At 41.7% G+C, this 18,345-nt stretch overlaps 1 protein-coding gene across 1 annotated transcript in view; it reads right to left on the minus strand.

The window, feature by feature from the left end:
• Window positions 1–2,820: 2,820 nt before the first annotated feature.
• Window positions 2,821–18,345, minus strand: part of LOC311051993 (limbic system-associated membrane protein-like) — a gene marked incomplete at its 5' end in the record, with an annotated part of 197,863 nt that continues 182,338 nt past the window's right edge. The window contains 3 exons of the mRNA XM_084066741.1: window positions 2,821–2,972; window positions 11,555–11,703; window positions 15,832–15,952. Coding sequence (XP_083922867.1) covers window positions 2,875–2,972; window positions 11,555–11,703; window positions 15,832–15,952 — 368 coding nt within the window. The 3' untranslated portion in view covers window positions 2,821–2,874. The remainder of the gene's footprint in view (window positions 2,973–11,554; window positions 11,704–15,831; window positions 15,953–18,345) is intronic.

Below are 18,345 nucleotides of genomic sequence, written 5' to 3' on the forward strand. Positions count from 1 at the left end.
CGTGTTAGGAGTACGTTTCAGGCATTTTAGAGTTAAATGGTAGTACTTTGTAGTGACTTTTTTTTTTCGTCCCTAACATTCATCGGGTTCTGGACTTAGTAAATTTTCTTTTTACCGAAACGATTTTCTTTTTACCGAAGGGATTCTGATTCTGATTCTGATTCTATGTTCACTATTTGAAATACAGCCTAAGTGGTTAATTAATGATGTACGTTTTCCCCTTCCTTGGACAGTAGTGGAGTCAAAAGTGAAATATTTGTCTTTGAAATGTAGTTGTGCGAAAGTCAAGTAAAGTACAGACACCACTAAATGTAAAGTAACAGTATTCAAGTAAATGTACTTAGGTACCTACCACCCCTGGTTAAATAGAAAGCATACTACAGCATAACTGGGTCATTTTTGTCTCAGTGACTTGTTTATATAAATGTATTAATAATAATAATAATAATAAGGTATATTATAGTGTAATAATAAGGTATATTATAGTGTAATAATAAGGTATATTATAGTGTAATTTGTGATTTCACATATTGATACAAACACAATATACAAATAAAGCCTTTAATGACAGTTTGCAATGTTCTGGCAAAACTCCGTCAAGTCCATCTCCAGTATAAACATATATATACAGGACAGTACTGTTTTTTTGTTTGTTTTTTACAATACAAATGTATACACACACACACACACACACACACACACACACACACACACACACACACACACACACACACACACACACACACAAACTCAGTTTAAAAGTCCAACACCATTCCTTTACAGGAAAGGTTTTGGATCGCATGTAGCTATTTACTCACAAAGCTGTCGTTAAAACTTTCTTTTAATTGGTTCAATATTTATAAAACCCACAGACTCACTTTTTAAGATGTTTCAGAAGCAGCAAAAATGGCAGATCTACTGGTGTCTGGTGTCAAGACTCTGCTTTGTATAACTGATGTCAAACACAAAGAAAGCCTTAAGGTTATGTTTTATTCTTACAATAAGTGTTAAATAGATCTACAGTGATATATTCTGATAGTAATCTTTGCTATAGAATTTTGTCCAGTTACACTCTTTAACCCATTAAAACTGGGAATGCATCTGTGTCATTGTATGATTTCTTTGGGATATTCAAAAATAGCAGATATACAAGCCCATAGCGCGGCACTCGGTGCCGCGCTATGAGCTTGTATATCTGCTTTTTTTTAAATAGCCAAAGACATTTTTCTTGCTTTTTTTAAAATCTTTTCTGTAACTGTTTATCTCTGCATTGTAACTGTATCTATACATTTTTACTTATTTTGTTTTATGCATCCTAATGTAATTGTATAATGTTGTTATTCTGTTTCCTTTGCTTGATGTTTTGTGTAAAGCACATTAAACTGGCTTGTTGTTGAAATGTGCTACAGTATACACATAACATTGCCTTGCCTTGCCTAACAGGGTTCTGCCGCAATCATCTGATGATGGAAGTGTATACTGTAGGCAGGGTTTGATTTGTGTGTGTGTGTGTGTGTGTGTGTGTGTGTGTGTGTGTGTGTGTGTGTGTGTGTGTGTGTGTGTGTGTGTGTGTGTGTGTGTGTGTGTGTTTTAATAAAACAATTGTGAAACTAACGTAAATAATTAACATAAATAAATATATCAGTCTACATTCCCAAAATGGTATCCATATAACGGTCATTTATTAAATTCATAATTAACTGGCCATGAAGCATTTACTGAAATTGTCTTTTTAACTGTCACTTATAAATGAATGAAACACTTTACTGACCCCTCCTTACTGACAGCTAGCCATTCCGTCTGGATTGTTGAATATGAGGCTTAGCTGACATCTCAGCTCCCACCTCCACCTCTGTTTCTGACATGTTTGCACTATCACCAGTGGTGGAAAAAGTACTCAAATGTTTTACTTAAGTAAAGGTATCAATACTGCAATGTAGAAGTACTCTGTTACAAGTAAAACTACGGAATTATAAATGTGCTTGAGTAAAAGTACCAAAAGTATTGGTATCAAAAATGTACTTAAAGTACCAAAAGTAAAAGTACTAAAATGTTTGAATAATAGCAGATCTACAAGCTCACAACGCGTTGCGACGCGTTGTGAGCTTGTAGATCGGCTATTTCCAAATAGCCTATGTATAAAATAGAGCTGAAGTGGTTAATGTTTGTTTTGTAATGTAGTAATGTATATTTGCAAAGTAAGTAGTAACTAAAGTAAAAGTATTGAAAATTTGAGTTTTTAGCCTACCTCAAAACTGTACAAAGTACGGTACTTGAGTAAATGTACTTGGCTACTTTACACCACTGACTATCACCTGGTTCATCATTGATCGTAATAACATGGCTTGTCTCACTTTCTTTTCTGGGCTTTTTTCAAAACGAGAATTAAATCACAGTCATACAAAACAGCTGTATACTTTACTTAAAGCCTGATTACTTAAAGCCCCCCCACCCACATTTTTCCCCTGTGAAATACAGTACTTGATCCCCTTGTTTTATGTTGATTCCATCCTAATACCATCTTGCTATTCACTGTCAAACAAGTCTTTGTTGTTAGTTCCACTCAGAGGAGGACCTCGCCAGGACCGTTTCTGACCTGGGAGGATTTATAAAACTCAGGAGAATGCGTTCCACTCGGGAGGCTCTCTGAATCGTCTTAGTTTCATTCTGATTGACCAGAAGCAGGGATAAAACACATCCCCCAGGCAATAACGGGATGGATTCCCCCCTCATCCTCCCCCCAACAAAGAGAACCTTATAAGGTCTAAGTGGTTTATAGAACCATTAAAATAAATGGTTCTTTCCAGAACCTTGGTCTGAAAGGTTCTTTCTTCAAAAGTGGTTCTTCTATGGAGGAGGAGGAGGAGGTCAGTATTAACACTTGAAGAAAAGGCAGACGATGCAGCTGAACAGAAGCCACAGTGAGTGAGATACACAAGCTGAGCCGCTGATGTCTCCACCTGTTCCTGGTCCTGGAGAGAGAGAGAGAGAGAGAGAGAGAGAGAGAGAGAGAGAGAGAGAGAGAGAGAGAGAGGGTGAGGGTGAGGGTGAGGGAGAGGGAGAGGAGGGGGTGAAGGAGAGAGAGTGGAGAGAGAGAGTAGGGGAGAAAGAGAGAGAGGTGGGAGATAAATTGAGATAAGCAGAGTGTTATTGTGAGTGAGGAATTGGTCACAAATACAGAAGAACAGTTGAACTGAAAGTGTTTAATGACCAACAAAAGTCTAGGAAAAAAAATCTAAATACATAATCCGGAGAAACACTCTGCAAAACTACAGAACGCTTAAAGCCACACTTGTACCTAGTGACCAGATCAGAACATCTAACAGGGTGGGAGGAGGGAGACTGGGGCACTACACCAGGGAACAGGACAGAATTGTCAGGGACAGGGCAGAACAGAACAGAACAGAACAGAACAGAACAGAACAAACGGGACAAGAGCACTGCACTCGTAGAGGGCAGGGCAAAAACACTGGACTAGCTCAACTTGGTAGGGCAAAAACAGGACGATAGTGCAGTACTAGCACAGGGCAGGACAAAGTAGGGTGGAAAAAGACTGGGAAAACTGAAGTACAGGGAGACGGACTGAGGAGGCAGGCAGGAAGGTGATGAGAAACGGGCCGAAAAAAGACAAGACGGAGAAAGATCATGAAACAAGCACACAGGCATTCAAAAACATACACCTTCAAAACAGAGTGACACAGATGGGGCCCAGGGTGTAACAGCTGGAGCGCTGGGTTGGGTTCAGCAGTGACAGGAAGTTCAGCAGGGGAAACTGATTGAGGGTCCCGGCAGACTGTCAGCAGAGACAGCCGACCGAAACTGTACCTCTGCTTTTTTTGCAAACTGTTAATAAAGTATTCAATCAACCAATCAGGACATCTGGTGGGGCGTCGGCAAAGTCCGGTGACGAGGGCTCTGGCGGATCATCAGCAACAACAACTGACGAGGGCTCTGGCGGGTCGTCGACAGATACGGCCGACGAGGGCACACAGGGTCGCAGGCATTGGAGGAGACAGCTGGCAAGAGACCAGGCAAGACGTTGGTGGGGCCAGCCAACGACACCTTGGGTAGGACCAGTGTTGGGCAAGTTACTTTAAAAAAGTAATTAGTTATAGTTACTAGTTACTTCTCCAAAAAAGTAACTGAGTTAGTAACTGAATTACTCTATTGTAAAAGTAACTAGTTACTAGGAAAAGTAACTATTTGCGTTGTAATAAAGTTGTAATATGTCAAAGAATTTGGATTGTTTTTAGGAGCAGGTTTCACAAGCCAGGTGCATAGACAGTGTTGGGAAAGTTCACTTAAAATATGAACTAGTTCAAAGTTCAGTTCACACATTTTAAAATGAACTAGTTCAGTTCATAGTTCATAATTCATCATTTTTAACTAAAGTTCATGGTTCAAAAAATGAACTAGTTCAGTTCTTTTTCGCTCTTTTTTCCCCAATATATATATATATATATATATATATATATATATATATAATAAGGGTCTCTCTCTCAGCTAAGGGGTCCTTGACTTGAAAAACGTTGAATACCCAGGCCTGTGTTATTATATTATATGAATATAATCCAGGATTTTTGATTGATTGATTGAATATTTTATTAGGCAAAAGAATGTAAAACAACACATTTACATTTAAAATACTTTGTCTAACAGGTCCGTTCATAAAAGTCCTTGCGGACTTGTTTCCAATGAGGGCCTTGGTATTCAATTCATAGACTATTATATTATATTAGGATTATGCCATTTGTAGCCATAATGTTTTAATAGCAGACCTACAAGCTCACAATGAGTTGCATCGCGTTGTGAGATTGTACATCTGCTATTTTAAGCACGGGACACCGTCGTGCTGCGAAGTGTAAGTTAGGCTCTAGCCCAGAGAGAACAGCAACAGCAGAGAGAGAAAGAAAAGGCATCAATAGTGAAAAGTTGTGAAAAAGACTTTGTTTTAAACACAAGCCGTACACCCGGTCCCAGCAACGTTGTTGTTATTCATGCGTGTGTGTAGCTAATATAGCGCAGAAGCTTTCTTTAATTACAAAATGATCTCGCGTCGGAGACTCTGCAAGAAGAACAAACAGCTGTGGGTCATTATCACTCAGCATGCTGCTACAGTGACACAACAACTTATAAACGGACATTTATTTTATAGAGCTAAGTGATGCTTCTCTTGCATTTTTAACCCGAGGGGCTATCTGTAATCACGGAGCTCCGTGCACACGTAGATGAGACAGTTCACTCCGCGCTGCGCAGAGGAACACACACACACACACACACACACACATACACACACACACACACACACACACACACACTAAATTGGAGTTGCTTTGGACAGACGTGGACAAACGCTTCCCACCGGCACACAACGTGCACTTCACGTGTACATTCTTTCCTTTCCTTTCAATAAAGATGAAGTAGTGCTTGTACGGCCAATTTGTGAAAGCCATCTTGTCGGATTGCTCGTGACTCGCAATCTCTTCTCTACTGGTCTTGTTGTTAAAGTTAGTTTGTTTGTTTGTGCGTGTGCGCCGCGCTGGGTTTGTGTGTAAAAAATCATGAAGATATAAATACCAAGGATTCGTCAGTGATGTCATGTCACATGTCACTGCTTAAACAGCGCCGAGTCCGTGTTACTTCCTGGTTGCGTAACAGCAAAAAGTAAAGACATCACTGTCGTATCCTTGGTATTTTTTCTAACCTTGTCATCTTTGCAGCAGGAGGAGCAGCCCCAGCCTGTAGTAGCGCTGCGCGCGCACACACAGACACACATACATACTGTCAGCTGGCCCGTGGTAACAGAAAGCTTGGGGACGCTTGACATAGTAACGGAGCACATTTCATGTCAGTAACGGTAACGGCGTTGCCAAAATTGAAATTGTAATTCATTAGATTACTCGTTACTGGAAAAAATAACGGCGTTAGGTAACGCCGTTTATTTAAACGCCGTTATGCCCAACACTGGGTAGGACATGGCGGAATGTCGGCAGAGATTGCCAACAAGGCACCGGGCAAGGCAGGCAGAATATCAGCGGAGAGTGCTGACAAAGCTTAAGATGGGACAGGGTCGCAGGCATTGGAGGAGACAGCTGGCAAGAGACCAGGCAAGACGTTGGTGGGGCCAGCCAACGACACCTTGGGTAGGACCAGTGTTGGGCAAGTTACTTTAAAAAAGTAATTAGTTATAGTTACTAGTTACTTCTCCAAAAAAGTAACTGAGTTAGTAACTGAATTACTCTATTGTAAAAGTAACTAGTTACTAGGAAAAGTAACTATTTGCGTTGTAATAAAGTTGTAATATGTCAAAGAATTTGGATTGTTTTTAGGAGCAGGTTTCACAAGCCAGGTGCATAGACAGTGTTGGGAAAGTTCACTTAAAATATGAACTAGTTCAAAGTTCAGTTCACACATTTTAAAATGAACTAGTTCAGTTCATAGTTCATAATTCATCATTTTTAACTAAAGTTCATGGTTCAAAAAATGAACTAGTTCAGTTCTTTTTCGCTCTTTTTTCCCCAATATATATATATATATATATATATATATATATATATATATATATATATATATATATATATATATATATATATATATATATATATATATATATATATATATATATATATATATATATATAATAAGGGTCTCTCTCTCAGCTAAGGGGTCCTTGACTTGAAAAACGTTGAATACCCAGGCCTGTGTTATTATATTATATGAATATAATCCAGGATTTTTGATTGATTGATTGAATATTTTATTAGGCAAAAGAATGTAAAACAACACATTTACATTTAAAATACTTTGTCTAACAGGTCCGTTCATAAAAGTCCTTGCGGACTTGTTTCCAATGAGGGCCTTGGTATTCAATTCATAGACTATTATATTATATTAGGATTATGCCATTTGTAGCCATAATGTTTTAATAGCAGACCTACAAGCTCACAATGAGTTGCATCGCGTTGTGAGATTGTACATCTGCTATTTTAAGCACGGGACACCGTCGTGCTGCGAAGTGTAAGTTAGGCTCTAGCCCAGAGAGAACAGCAACAGCAGAGAGAGAAAGAAAAGGCATCAATAGTGAAAAGTTGTGAAAAAGACTTTGTTTTAAACACAAGCCGTACACCCGGTCCCAGCAACGTTGTTGTTATTCATGCGTGTGTGTAGCTAATATAGCGCAGAAGCTTTCTTTAATTACAAAATGATCTCGCGTCGGAGACTCTGCAAGAAGAACAAACAGCTGTGGGTCATTATCACTCAGCATGCTGCTACAGTGACACAACAACTTATAAACGGACATTTATTTTATAGAGCTAAGTGATGCTTCTCTTGCATTTTTAACCCGAGGGGCTATCTGTAATCACGGAGCTCCGTGCACACGTAGATGAGACAGTTCACTCCGCGCTAAGCAGAGGAACACACACACACACACACACACACACACACACACACACACACACACACTAAATTGGAGTTGCTTTGGACAGACGTGGACAAACGCTTGCCACCGGCACACAACGTGCACTTCACGTGTACATTCTTTCCTTTCCTTTCAATAAAGATGAAGTAGTGCTTGTACGGCCAATTTGTGAAAGCCATCTTGTCGGATTGCTCGTGACTCGCAATCTCTTCTCTACTGGTCTTGTTGTTAAAGTTAGTTTGTTTGTTTGTGCGTGTGCGCCGCGCTGGGTTTGTGTGTAAAAAATCATGAAGATATAAATACCAAGGATTCGTCAGTGATGTCATGTCACATGTCACTGCTTAAACAGCGTCGAGTCCGTGTTACTTCCTGGTTGCGTAACAGCAAAAAGTAAAGACATCACTGTCGTATCCTTGGTATTTTTTCTAACCTTGTCATCTTTGCAGCAGGAGGAGCAGCCCCAGCCTGTAGTAGCGCTGCGCGCGCACACACAGACACACATACATACTGTCAGCTGGCCCGTGGTAACAGAAAGCTTGGGGACGCTTGACATAGTAACGGAGCACATTTCATGTCAGTAACGGTAACGGCGTTGCCAAAATTGAAATTGTAATTCATTAGATTACTCGTTACTGGAAAAAATAACGGCGTTAGGTAACGCCGTTTATTTAAACGCCGTTATGCCCAACACTGGGTAGGACATGGCGGAATGTCGGCAGAGATTGCCAACAAGGCACCGGGCAAGGCAGGCAGAATATCAGCGGAGAGTGCTGACAAAGCTTAAGATGGGACAGGGTCGCAGGCATTGGAGGAGACAGCTGGCAAGAGACCAGGCAAGACGTTGGTGGGGCCAGCCAACGACACCTTGGGTAGGACCAGTGTTGGGCAAGTTACTTTAAAAAAGTAATTAGTTATAGTTACTAGTTACTTCTCCAAAAAAGTAACTGAGTTAGTAACTGAATTACTCTATTGTAAAAGTAACTAGTTACTAGGAAAAGTAACTATTTGCGTTGTAATAAAGTTGTAATATGTCAAAGAATTTGGATTGTTTTTAGGAGCAGGTTTCACAAGCCAGGTGCATAGACAGTGTTGGGAAAGTTCACTTAAAATATGAACTAGTTCAAAGTTCAGTTCACACATTTTAAAATGAACTAGTTCAGTTCATAGTTCATAATTCATCATTTTTAACTAAAGTTCATGGTTCAAAAAATGAACTAGTTCAGTTCTTTTTCGCTCTTTTTTCCCCAATATATATATATATATATATATATATATATATATATATATATATATATATATATATATATATATATATATATATAATAAGGGTCTCTCTCTCAGCTAAGGGGTCCTTGACTTGAAAAACGTTGAATACCCAGGCCTGTGTTATTATATTATATGAATATAATCCAGGATTTTTGATTGATTGATTGAATATTTTATTAGGCAAAAGAATGTAAAACAACACATTTACATTTAAAATACTTTGTCTAACAGGTCCGTTCATAAAAGTCCTTGCGGACTTGTTTCCAATGAGGGCCTTGGTATTCAATTCATAGACTATTATATTATATTAGGATTATGCCATTTGTAGCCATAATGTTTTAATAGCAGACCTACAAGCTCACAATGAGTTGCATCGCGTTGTGAGATTGTACATCTGCTATTTTAAGCACGGGACACCGTCGTGCTGCGAAGTGTAAGTTAGGCTCTAGCCCAGAGAGAACAGCAGCAGCAGAGAGAGAAAGAAAAGGCATCAATAGTGAAAAGTTGTGAAAAAGACTTTGTTTTAAACACAAGCCGTACACCCGGTCCCAGCAACGTTGTTGTTATTCATGCGTGTGTGTAGCTAATATAGCGCAGAAGCTTTCTTTAATTACAAAATGATCTCGCGTCGGAGACTCTGCAAGAAGAACAAACAGCTGTGGGTCATTATCACTCAGCATGCTGCTACAGTGACACAACAACTTATAAACGGACATTTATTTTATAGAGCTAAGTGATGCTTCTCTTGCATTTTTAACCCGAGGGGCTATCTGTAATCACGGAGCTCCGTGCACACGTAGATGAGACAGTTCACTCCGCGCTGCGCAGAGGAACACACACACACACACACACACACACACACACACACACACACACACACACACACACACACACACACTAAATTGGAGTTGCTTTGGACAGACGTGGACAAACGCTTGCCACCGGCACACAACGTGCACTTCACGTGTACATTCTTTCCTTTCCTTTCAATAAAGATGAAGTAGTGCTTGTACGGCCAATTTGTGAAAGCCATCTTGTCGGATTGCTCGTGACTCGCAATCTCTTCTCTACTGGTCTTGTTGTTAAAGTTAGTTTGTTTGTTTGTGCGTGTGCGCCGCGCTGGGTTTGTGTGTAAAAAATCATGAAGATATAAATACCAAGGATTCGTCAGTGATGTCATGTCACATGTCACTGCTTAAACAGCGTCGAGTCCGTGTTACTTCCTGGTTGCGTAACAGCAAAAAGTAAAGACATCACTGTCGTATCCTTGGTATTTTTTCTAACCTTGTCATCTTTGCAGCAGGAGGAGCAGCCCCAGCCTGTAGTAGCGCTGCGCGCGCACACACAGACACACATACATACTGTCAGCTGGCCCGTGGTAACAGAAAGCTTGGGGACGCTTGACATAGTAACGGAGCACATTTCATGTCAGTAACGGTAACGGCGTTGCCAAAATTGAAATTGTAATTCATTAGATTACTCGTTACTGGAAAAAATAACGGCGTTAGGTAACGCCGTTTATTTAAACGCCGTTATGCCCAACACTGGGTAGGACATGGCGGAATGTCGGCAGAGATTGCCAACAAGGCACCGGGCAAGGCAGGCAGAATATCAGCGGAGAGTGCTGACAAAGCTTAAGATGGGACAGGGGCTGGGTAGCGAGGGGGCCTGGACACTGGGAAGCGAGGGTTCCTGGACGCTGGGCAGCGAAGGCTCCTGGTAGCGCTGGGAGGGGCAATCACACCTCCTGGCAGGCCCTCGGTTCCCCACACAAAGAGCCAAACGAGACCCTTCGAATGGGTCCAAGGATGGAGTCGGTTCAGGATAGGCAGGTGCACAGTCAGGACAGACGGGACAGACAGATTTAGAAAACATATGAACAGAATGGGTAGGTAGGAGGCTAGTGGGCGCAGGTCTGGCGGTTCACAAACCCAACCCTAATGGGCTAGCATGCAGACTGGGCGCTTGGCCGGCTGGAGAACTCAACTAGACTATGAACACTGGAATAGGCTAATGGACTAACATGACGCAGGTGACTAGGGTTAACAACAAATCAGGGTGGTGAGACAAGACAGGTAACAGCTACAAGGGCTGTCAGGAAGACCAGAACAATACTACAAAATAAGAGGCAGAAGAAACACCTGGGGAATCAACAAACTACTAAGTAGTAACTACTAAGACAAGAAGATTAGGACAGGGACAAATAAATGTCCAAGGCTGAAGATATACATGTCCATGTGGCATGACAAAAAAGGGGCAGAGGAGTAAACTGTGACACAGAGAGAGAGAAGGGGGGGGGGGGGTTAAGTAATCAGGCTTTAAGTAAATAAAGTGTTGTTTAAATAAAACTGTTTTGTATGACTGTGTGATTTAATTCTCTTATGAACATTGCCCACTCTTCCGAATCTCTTCCACAAGCTCCTGCAAAGCTTCAGTTCATGAGGTGTCAGTGACAACTGGTGGCCATTAAGAGGTACTGACTGTGCTTTGCTGTATGACCTGTTAATGACTCAGAAACCTTGGAATTCAGATTCTTTTAGCATATGAAGCATAGTAATAAAATATGTTTTCACTATTTCTTGTTAGTTTTTGTTTTAATTCCTGCCTACATTTTAAGCCATTTAAAATGTACAGTTAAAGAATAATGCACATTTTTGACATGGCTGTCTGACATTAGATATCATTTGGGTGGACTACGAATATCATTTCTGCATTTATTTTAGCATGTACTGTAGTTCAATCAAATCATATTTTCAATGCATTCCAAATGTCTGTAAGTCTGTTACCACATTCGTAAATGTTCAGTTGGCCATTCAGTGGTCAACTAGCACCATTCTGGATGCCCAGTATGTTAGTAGAGTAACTTACTATAGAGGAAGAGACTGGCATTCTGGATGCCCAGTCTGTTAGTGGCCACGCAGGTGTAGTTCCCATAATCCTCCTGGGTGACATTGGCGATGGTCAGGATGGAGGAGGTACCGAGGGTCTGGATGTTGATGGCCTGACTGTTGGATATTCTGGACAGAGAGAGAGAGAGAGAGAGAGAGAGAGAGAGAGAGAGAGGGAGAGGGAGAGGGAGAGGGAGAGCAAGGACGGGTGGAAACAGTAAAGAAAAACATGATCTGGATGTGAAGAAAGGCAGCCAGAGTTTATGCTGAAACACAGTATACTGGCATACACTAGCCTGAGACAGAGAACTAGCATAAAAAGGAAAATGGCTTTGGCCAACAGGAGGACAGGGAGTTGGCAGAGAGATAAAGTGGCAAGGGCCCTCCCTCTGGGACATGTTGAGGATGAGTACAGCAGAACAGAAAGAGTGTATATGTACGTGCATGCGGTGGAAGAGAGAGTCTGTATTTGTACACATTTGTAACTCAAATATTTTCTTCTGGGGGTCCCTGGAACAAAATATGTTGAGATGGGGGGTCCGCGGCCAAATACATATAATTGTGGGGGTCCTTGACATGAAAAAGTTTGAGAATCACTGACAGCAACATAGGTTTAAAAAAAAAAACTGTTAGGATTTAGAAGACATTTTGTAGAATCGGTCTCGGGTCTTCATGTGTTAAACAGGACTATCAGCCCATAGAGCCGGCTGACAGACCCAGATACCAATGGGACCCTATACATACAGGCCTCTGAGACTATTTTTTTTACTAGGCATTGCAAATGAATACAAAGCTGGGTGCCCCGTACAGGTCAGAAGAGATACAGCTCCCTTGTTTTTTTTTGTAAAGTTTGGAGCTGGAGTCTCATGTGTGCCAAGAACAGACCCAGAGCGTCCTCTCGCCTCACATCCCCCCACACACCCCCATGAAAAATAATCAGCAAGCTGGATCTCTGCTGCCGACGTGGAATATTTGTGCTTTTTCCAATACGATTTGTTTTGAGGTCACTTCCTTGAAACTTCTTGCTACTTATTTTAACTTTTTGCTTTATGACTTCTTGGCACACATAGATACATAACTTTACCAAGCAGCCACTTCTCGACTCTAATAGTTCTGCCTACAGTACAGCTTGTGGCTGCAAATTGTTTGGCTGTATTAGATTATGGGGATATATTTAGACACAAATGCCCCAGAATCACATCTTCATACATTAAATAAATAAATGGTAAATTCATATAGCGCTTTTATCCAAAGCGCTTTACGTGTGCATTACATTCACCGGAAAGCATGCAAGGCACCAACCTGCTCATCGGGACCAATTAGGGGTTCAGCGTCTTGCTCAAGGACACTTCCTCAGGGGGAGCCCTCCAGCCCGGGATTCAAATGGGAACCTTGCGGTTTCCAGTTCACTCTACCCGGCCACTCTGCCCCTGAGCCACTGCCGCTCCATACACTAGCCATGCTGCTTTATGATTTGTAACAAACAGTTCATCCCTCACACATCATTATGTGTTGCATGAATTGTCAGGTTTAAAAAAATATATATATATATATATATATTTCTCTGTCTTTTTCTGCCTTTATTTATATTATAGTAGACTGACAGGAAATGGGGACGACGCAACGGTCGTCGGGCCGCATTGCAGCCTAGGTGCCCGGACGTGCCCGGGACGCAAAGCCAGCGATCCGGGCCAGGAATAGGCTCTATGCACAGCAGCCATATTGGAGAAAAATTGGGTCTCTTCTGACTTCCTTCACAGGTGTTACCAATGATACTAATGAAGGCTCTCCATTCTGGTCAAACAGAGTCAGGGTGCTGATGTTGTGCATGTTGGCTCACTAGAAATAAATACTAGTGGGTCTCAAAGTGTGGTCATGGTTCCTTGAGAGGGTGTAACTCTGAGAGTGTACAAATGGAACCAAATGGACCCGGTTATGGTGGTCCTTGAAATTAAAAAGTTTGAGAACCACCGTGCTACACTAAATGGAGCAGAGCCTTCATTAGTGAGAAAAGAGAAATCGTTGTGAAGAAAAACATATGTTTACGTCCTTGGCAGGCAAATGTTTTATTTAAAAGGACGTAAGCATATACGTCCAATTGGCGGGCAATGTGTTAAAGTGGGACATACTGGATCATACACATATTTACATTTGACTATTTCCCATAATGGAAATGTACTTTCACTTTCCACTCTCATTAAATGACAAGTGATATTGTCACTGTTGGGCAGAAAACTTTTATCTCCTGAACTTTATGTATTGATTTATTTTAATTATACATGAATGCCCTATTTATATAGGCCTACGTGTCATGCAAAATGTTCAAAATAGCTGAACTACAAGCTCTACAATCTACTTTATATATTATTTAATAGTTTAATGATAATCTACCGTATACATACAATATAGGGGAGAACAGGCAGTGCATTTCTGCAGAGAACAAAGAGTGTCATCCACTGTCATTATGCATGCCAATGTGTGATTAACACTGGAATAATAGCGTAGGGAGTGATTAAACAGGTGATTATTCATTATCACGCTACGCTGGTGAAGTCATCAAATCAAAACTGATGTGACGAAATAATGTGTGTGAGGTTTGATTTAACAAGGAGGGCAGGGGCCTGGCGGAGGCACAGCAGGAACTAACTGTACAGGGGTGTTACATTTTACTCTGAAAGAGTTTAAATGAACAGTTCTTGCTCTGCAATGAGAGGGTCTGTGTCCAAGTTTGAACTTATTGGGATTGGGAAATGCGGTGGGCCAGGTTCTCATCCTCATGATAAACTACGCCCAAAACATCTTGGTGTGGCGACTTAGTGTAAAAATGATTTCCCAGAGAGACGGAGAAAGGACAGTGTCAGTGAAAGCCTCTCAACCAAAATGCAGAGTATATACTGTATATATACATGTATTTGTTTTTAAATTTTTATCCCACAATTTTGTAACCCAATTTTTTACACCCATTGCCAATTGTCAATGCAATCCTGGGCACTACCTTCCCTCTGCCAACCTAGGGAGGCCAGGGCAGAGCTCATGCCTCCTTCAATGCATGAGAGCCAACCGACCTTCTTATCACCTGACAGGAGGGAGTTTCCCTGGTTGGACGTAGCGCGTGGAAGGAACACGTTATTCCAACCAGTTCCCTTCCCCTCCATCAGGAGCCCCGGCTGGCCAGGGGGAGGCAGTATAGTGACTGCATGTTTTTGTGAGGGTACCTACCCTAGGAGACACGGGGAGAACATGCAAACTCCACACAGAAAGGCCCTATCGCCAACCCCACCTAGGGTATGGGCACTGATGACGCGGAGGAGAGAACACGCCCCCAGCGCCCAACCCAGCCCTGCCCAGGACCTTCTAGCTGTGCGGCAACAGCGCTCAAAATGCAGAGTATTGAGTGTTACTGTCGCTGTGTTTCTCTGGGAAGTCGATATTTTAATGTCATGGAAAAGAACGTAGAAATGTCCTGAACTCTTTGTCAGCATCTCTCACTCCACCTCACAGTTCCTGGGGAAGCTAAACCCATGTGTAAGAAAAAATACATTTAATTGCAGTATAGAGGGGGGGGAGGGGGGACTTCGCAACACTCGGCACGGCTCGCCCCCGATGGCTCGCTATTGTGCGGTGCCTCTCGCAGCAAACGGCTAACACTGTGAAAGAGAACGTCGAAGCACGACAGAAACATTAACTGACGTGACAGCTGTGCACGTTGTGCATGTCGTGGTGTGTTTGACCCCGCTGTCACTCACAGCTTCCCCAAGGGAGGTGTGTGTTGTTGGTCCCCCCAAATGTACTGTAAGGCAGGGGTCTTCAACGTTTTCAGGCCAAGGACCCCCTAGCTGAGAGAGAGATGAAGCAGGGACCCCCTACTCTATATTGTATAAAATTGTGTTTCAGATTAAAGTTTTTTTTTTTTACTTAGTCTGCTATTTTTCCCTCTACACCTATAGCCTCTTTGCCAAAAATAGTCGATCTACAAGCTCTCAACGCCTCGCAGCGCGAGGCGTTGAGAGCTTGTAGATCTGCTATTTTCGGCTAATGTTCCCCTCAGAAAAGGAATTCTAGGGTTCAAGTGGTTAATGTAAAAAAAAACGAAATCCTATCACAAAAAGATTTGGCGGACCCCCTATAGTAGCTCTGAGGGCCCCCTAGGGGTCCTGGACCCCCTGTTGAAGACCCTTGCTGTAAGGCATGTAACATGGCCGTGTGCGAGCGAGCGTGCGTGCGTGAGTGCGTGCGTGTGTGCGTGTGAGGTTGTACCTCTTGTCGTCTCTGTACCATTCAAACTCTGGCGTTGGCACAGCGGTGGCGTCACACTGCAGAATGCCCATGCGACCCACCTGGCTCTCTGTGCTCTGAGCTTTCTGTATGGTGGGAGGATCTAAACACAGTCACAAGAGAGGAACCTGTGTTATTAATTTATAATTAAGTCATATAATGACTGCGTAGCAACAAAGGCGTGGCAACTCTCTCCCCACACTGTCAATTGATCAACGTGTTGATCAAAGGCTATTTTCTCTTTAACAAAGGGATTCTACCGGTGCCCCTCAGCCTTAAACGGCCAGTCCGGTGCGTCACAGGGGCAGGGACAACAGATGCAGAAGAGATCAACGCTGGAGCAACACAGACATGTTAAGCCTTTTATTATGTAGGTGTATTTTAAGTATTGTTTAAGTATACTGACGTTTCGGTCTTTCAACCTTGACTCTGAGGAAGGTCGAAAGAACGAAACGTCAGTCACTCTGTATACGTGCACCTAAATAATAAACCACTTAAAATGTCCGTTTTGCTCCAGTGTTGATCTCTTCTGCTGTATATTGCTATTTTCTTCTTGTCTTTGTGAATAAATACGGCTATGGGTATGAAGATAAACACGAGTATTGTATTATCTGCTTGTATTATCTGATAATCTATATATTGCATATACCTACAGTATAGGAGAGGACGTGCTGTCTGTTTCTCCTTTGCTCTTTTCAGAAGGAGAACAAAGAGTGACATACTGTCATTGTTCATGCTAATGTGTGATTTACACTGTAATAGCGTAGGGATTGATTAAATGGAGGATTCATTATCAATATACGTTGGTGAAGTCATCAAATTTAATGGATGTGACAAAAGATTGATTAAACGAGGAGGCCAGGGGCCTGCATGGTGGAGACAGAGCAGGAGCTAGTGAGAGGAGAGACGTCCCAATGGACAGCCCATAGACTATGACATGCTTAAATATAAAAAGGCGCTTTGCTATTTTAAGCTTGCATTAATTCCTGGCTAAATGTGCATCATGGGAACATGTCAGTGGTGGAAAGTAACTAAGTCCATTTACTCAAGTACTGTACCATTGTATTAAGTACATTTGGATATTTGAATTCCGGACTCTTACTTGTAACAGAGTACTTCTACATTGCAGTATTGATACTTTTACTTAAGTAAAACATTTGAGTACCTTTTCCACCACTGGAACATGTCATGTCATGGCTGCCAGGTGGAAACCTTGTATGTCCACAACCTTTAGTTTTCAGGAAATTATTAAAAAAAAATAACCTGTGTTCCAATGGATCCAATGTACTTCTTAATTCTTTGTTATTGGTTCGATACATTGATATTAATATAAAACCCACATACAGACTTCTACCTATAATTACATGCCCAATGTTGGGCATGTATTTAAAGGGATAGCTCACCCCAAAATGACTCTTTTTTTAATCACCCCATGGAGACTCATGGATATTCTTTAGTTTTTGTCGCATTCCTAAGCCAATAATTTGATGACCGGCAGCGGTTCCGGAAGGAGACACAAAGAGTCTTCTTCGTGTCTACTACTGGAACCGCTGCCTACCGGTCCGCTGGTCATAAACATTATTGGCTTGAGAATGCAACAAAAACTAAAAAATATCCATGAATTCAAGTCTCCATGGGGTAACTAATCGATTAATTTTTTTCAAAAAAAAGTGTACAGAAATTGTTAAAATTATGTTTTTATGTGGACACGCCTCCAGTTCATTAAGTATACCTGGTTCTCACCCTAGCACCTCCTCCACCACCTTAGCACCACGCACCTGTCCTAGTCCCTCCTCCTCCTCATGCCCACACCAGGGGTCGCGCTAGGATTTTAATCTGCCGGTCCCAATGTCCGGAAGGATTCAAATTTACCGGACATCTGACAAAAATAACGGTCATAATTATTTTTATGCATTAATGACAAGCAGGTGCGTAAATACAGCCTAACACTTAGGCCTACAGCATTATATTTTGGATTGAGCTATTTGAACATGAACCACCATAATATTTTATATAGCAGGGTCATCTTACACAAATACATTAATTACCTACATTACCATTTGCGCATGCTGCGTGCGTAATGGTTTCTTAATAATCAATTGCGTTTGTATGCATTTTCTAATCAAAGGGCACTGCACAAAATTGGGCATTTCAGATTAATCCTTCATAACGTGGCTCAGCTGACCTGTTAGGGCAATAAATTATAGACCACTACTCACTCACAGGAGGAGGTTATGCTGTATAGTTAGACAGTGGATGCCATCCGTGCGTCTAGTTGGGACAGCCGTGGGAAAGTTGATGAGTTGTGAGAATCTTGTCGTCTCCTCAAAGAGCTATTCAGTTCAAAGTGGTTTTAATGTGTCCACCTCATAGAGTTAAAAATAGGTCCACGCTTATGATTAACGTTGTGTTTCACCTCGATGCCATAGTTGCAGTAGCCTATAGCTGTTGTGAAGAGTATGTACGCATCTGTGTTAGATTTCATCTTCAACCTGC

This window comes from Gymnoscopelus microlampas, assembly GCF_963454915.1.
Source record: "Gymnoscopelus microlampas genome assembly, chromosome: 1".
NCBI classification, from domain to species: domain Eukaryota; kingdom Metazoa; phylum Chordata; class Actinopteri; order Myctophiformes; family Myctophidae; genus Gymnoscopelus; species Gymnoscopelus microlampas.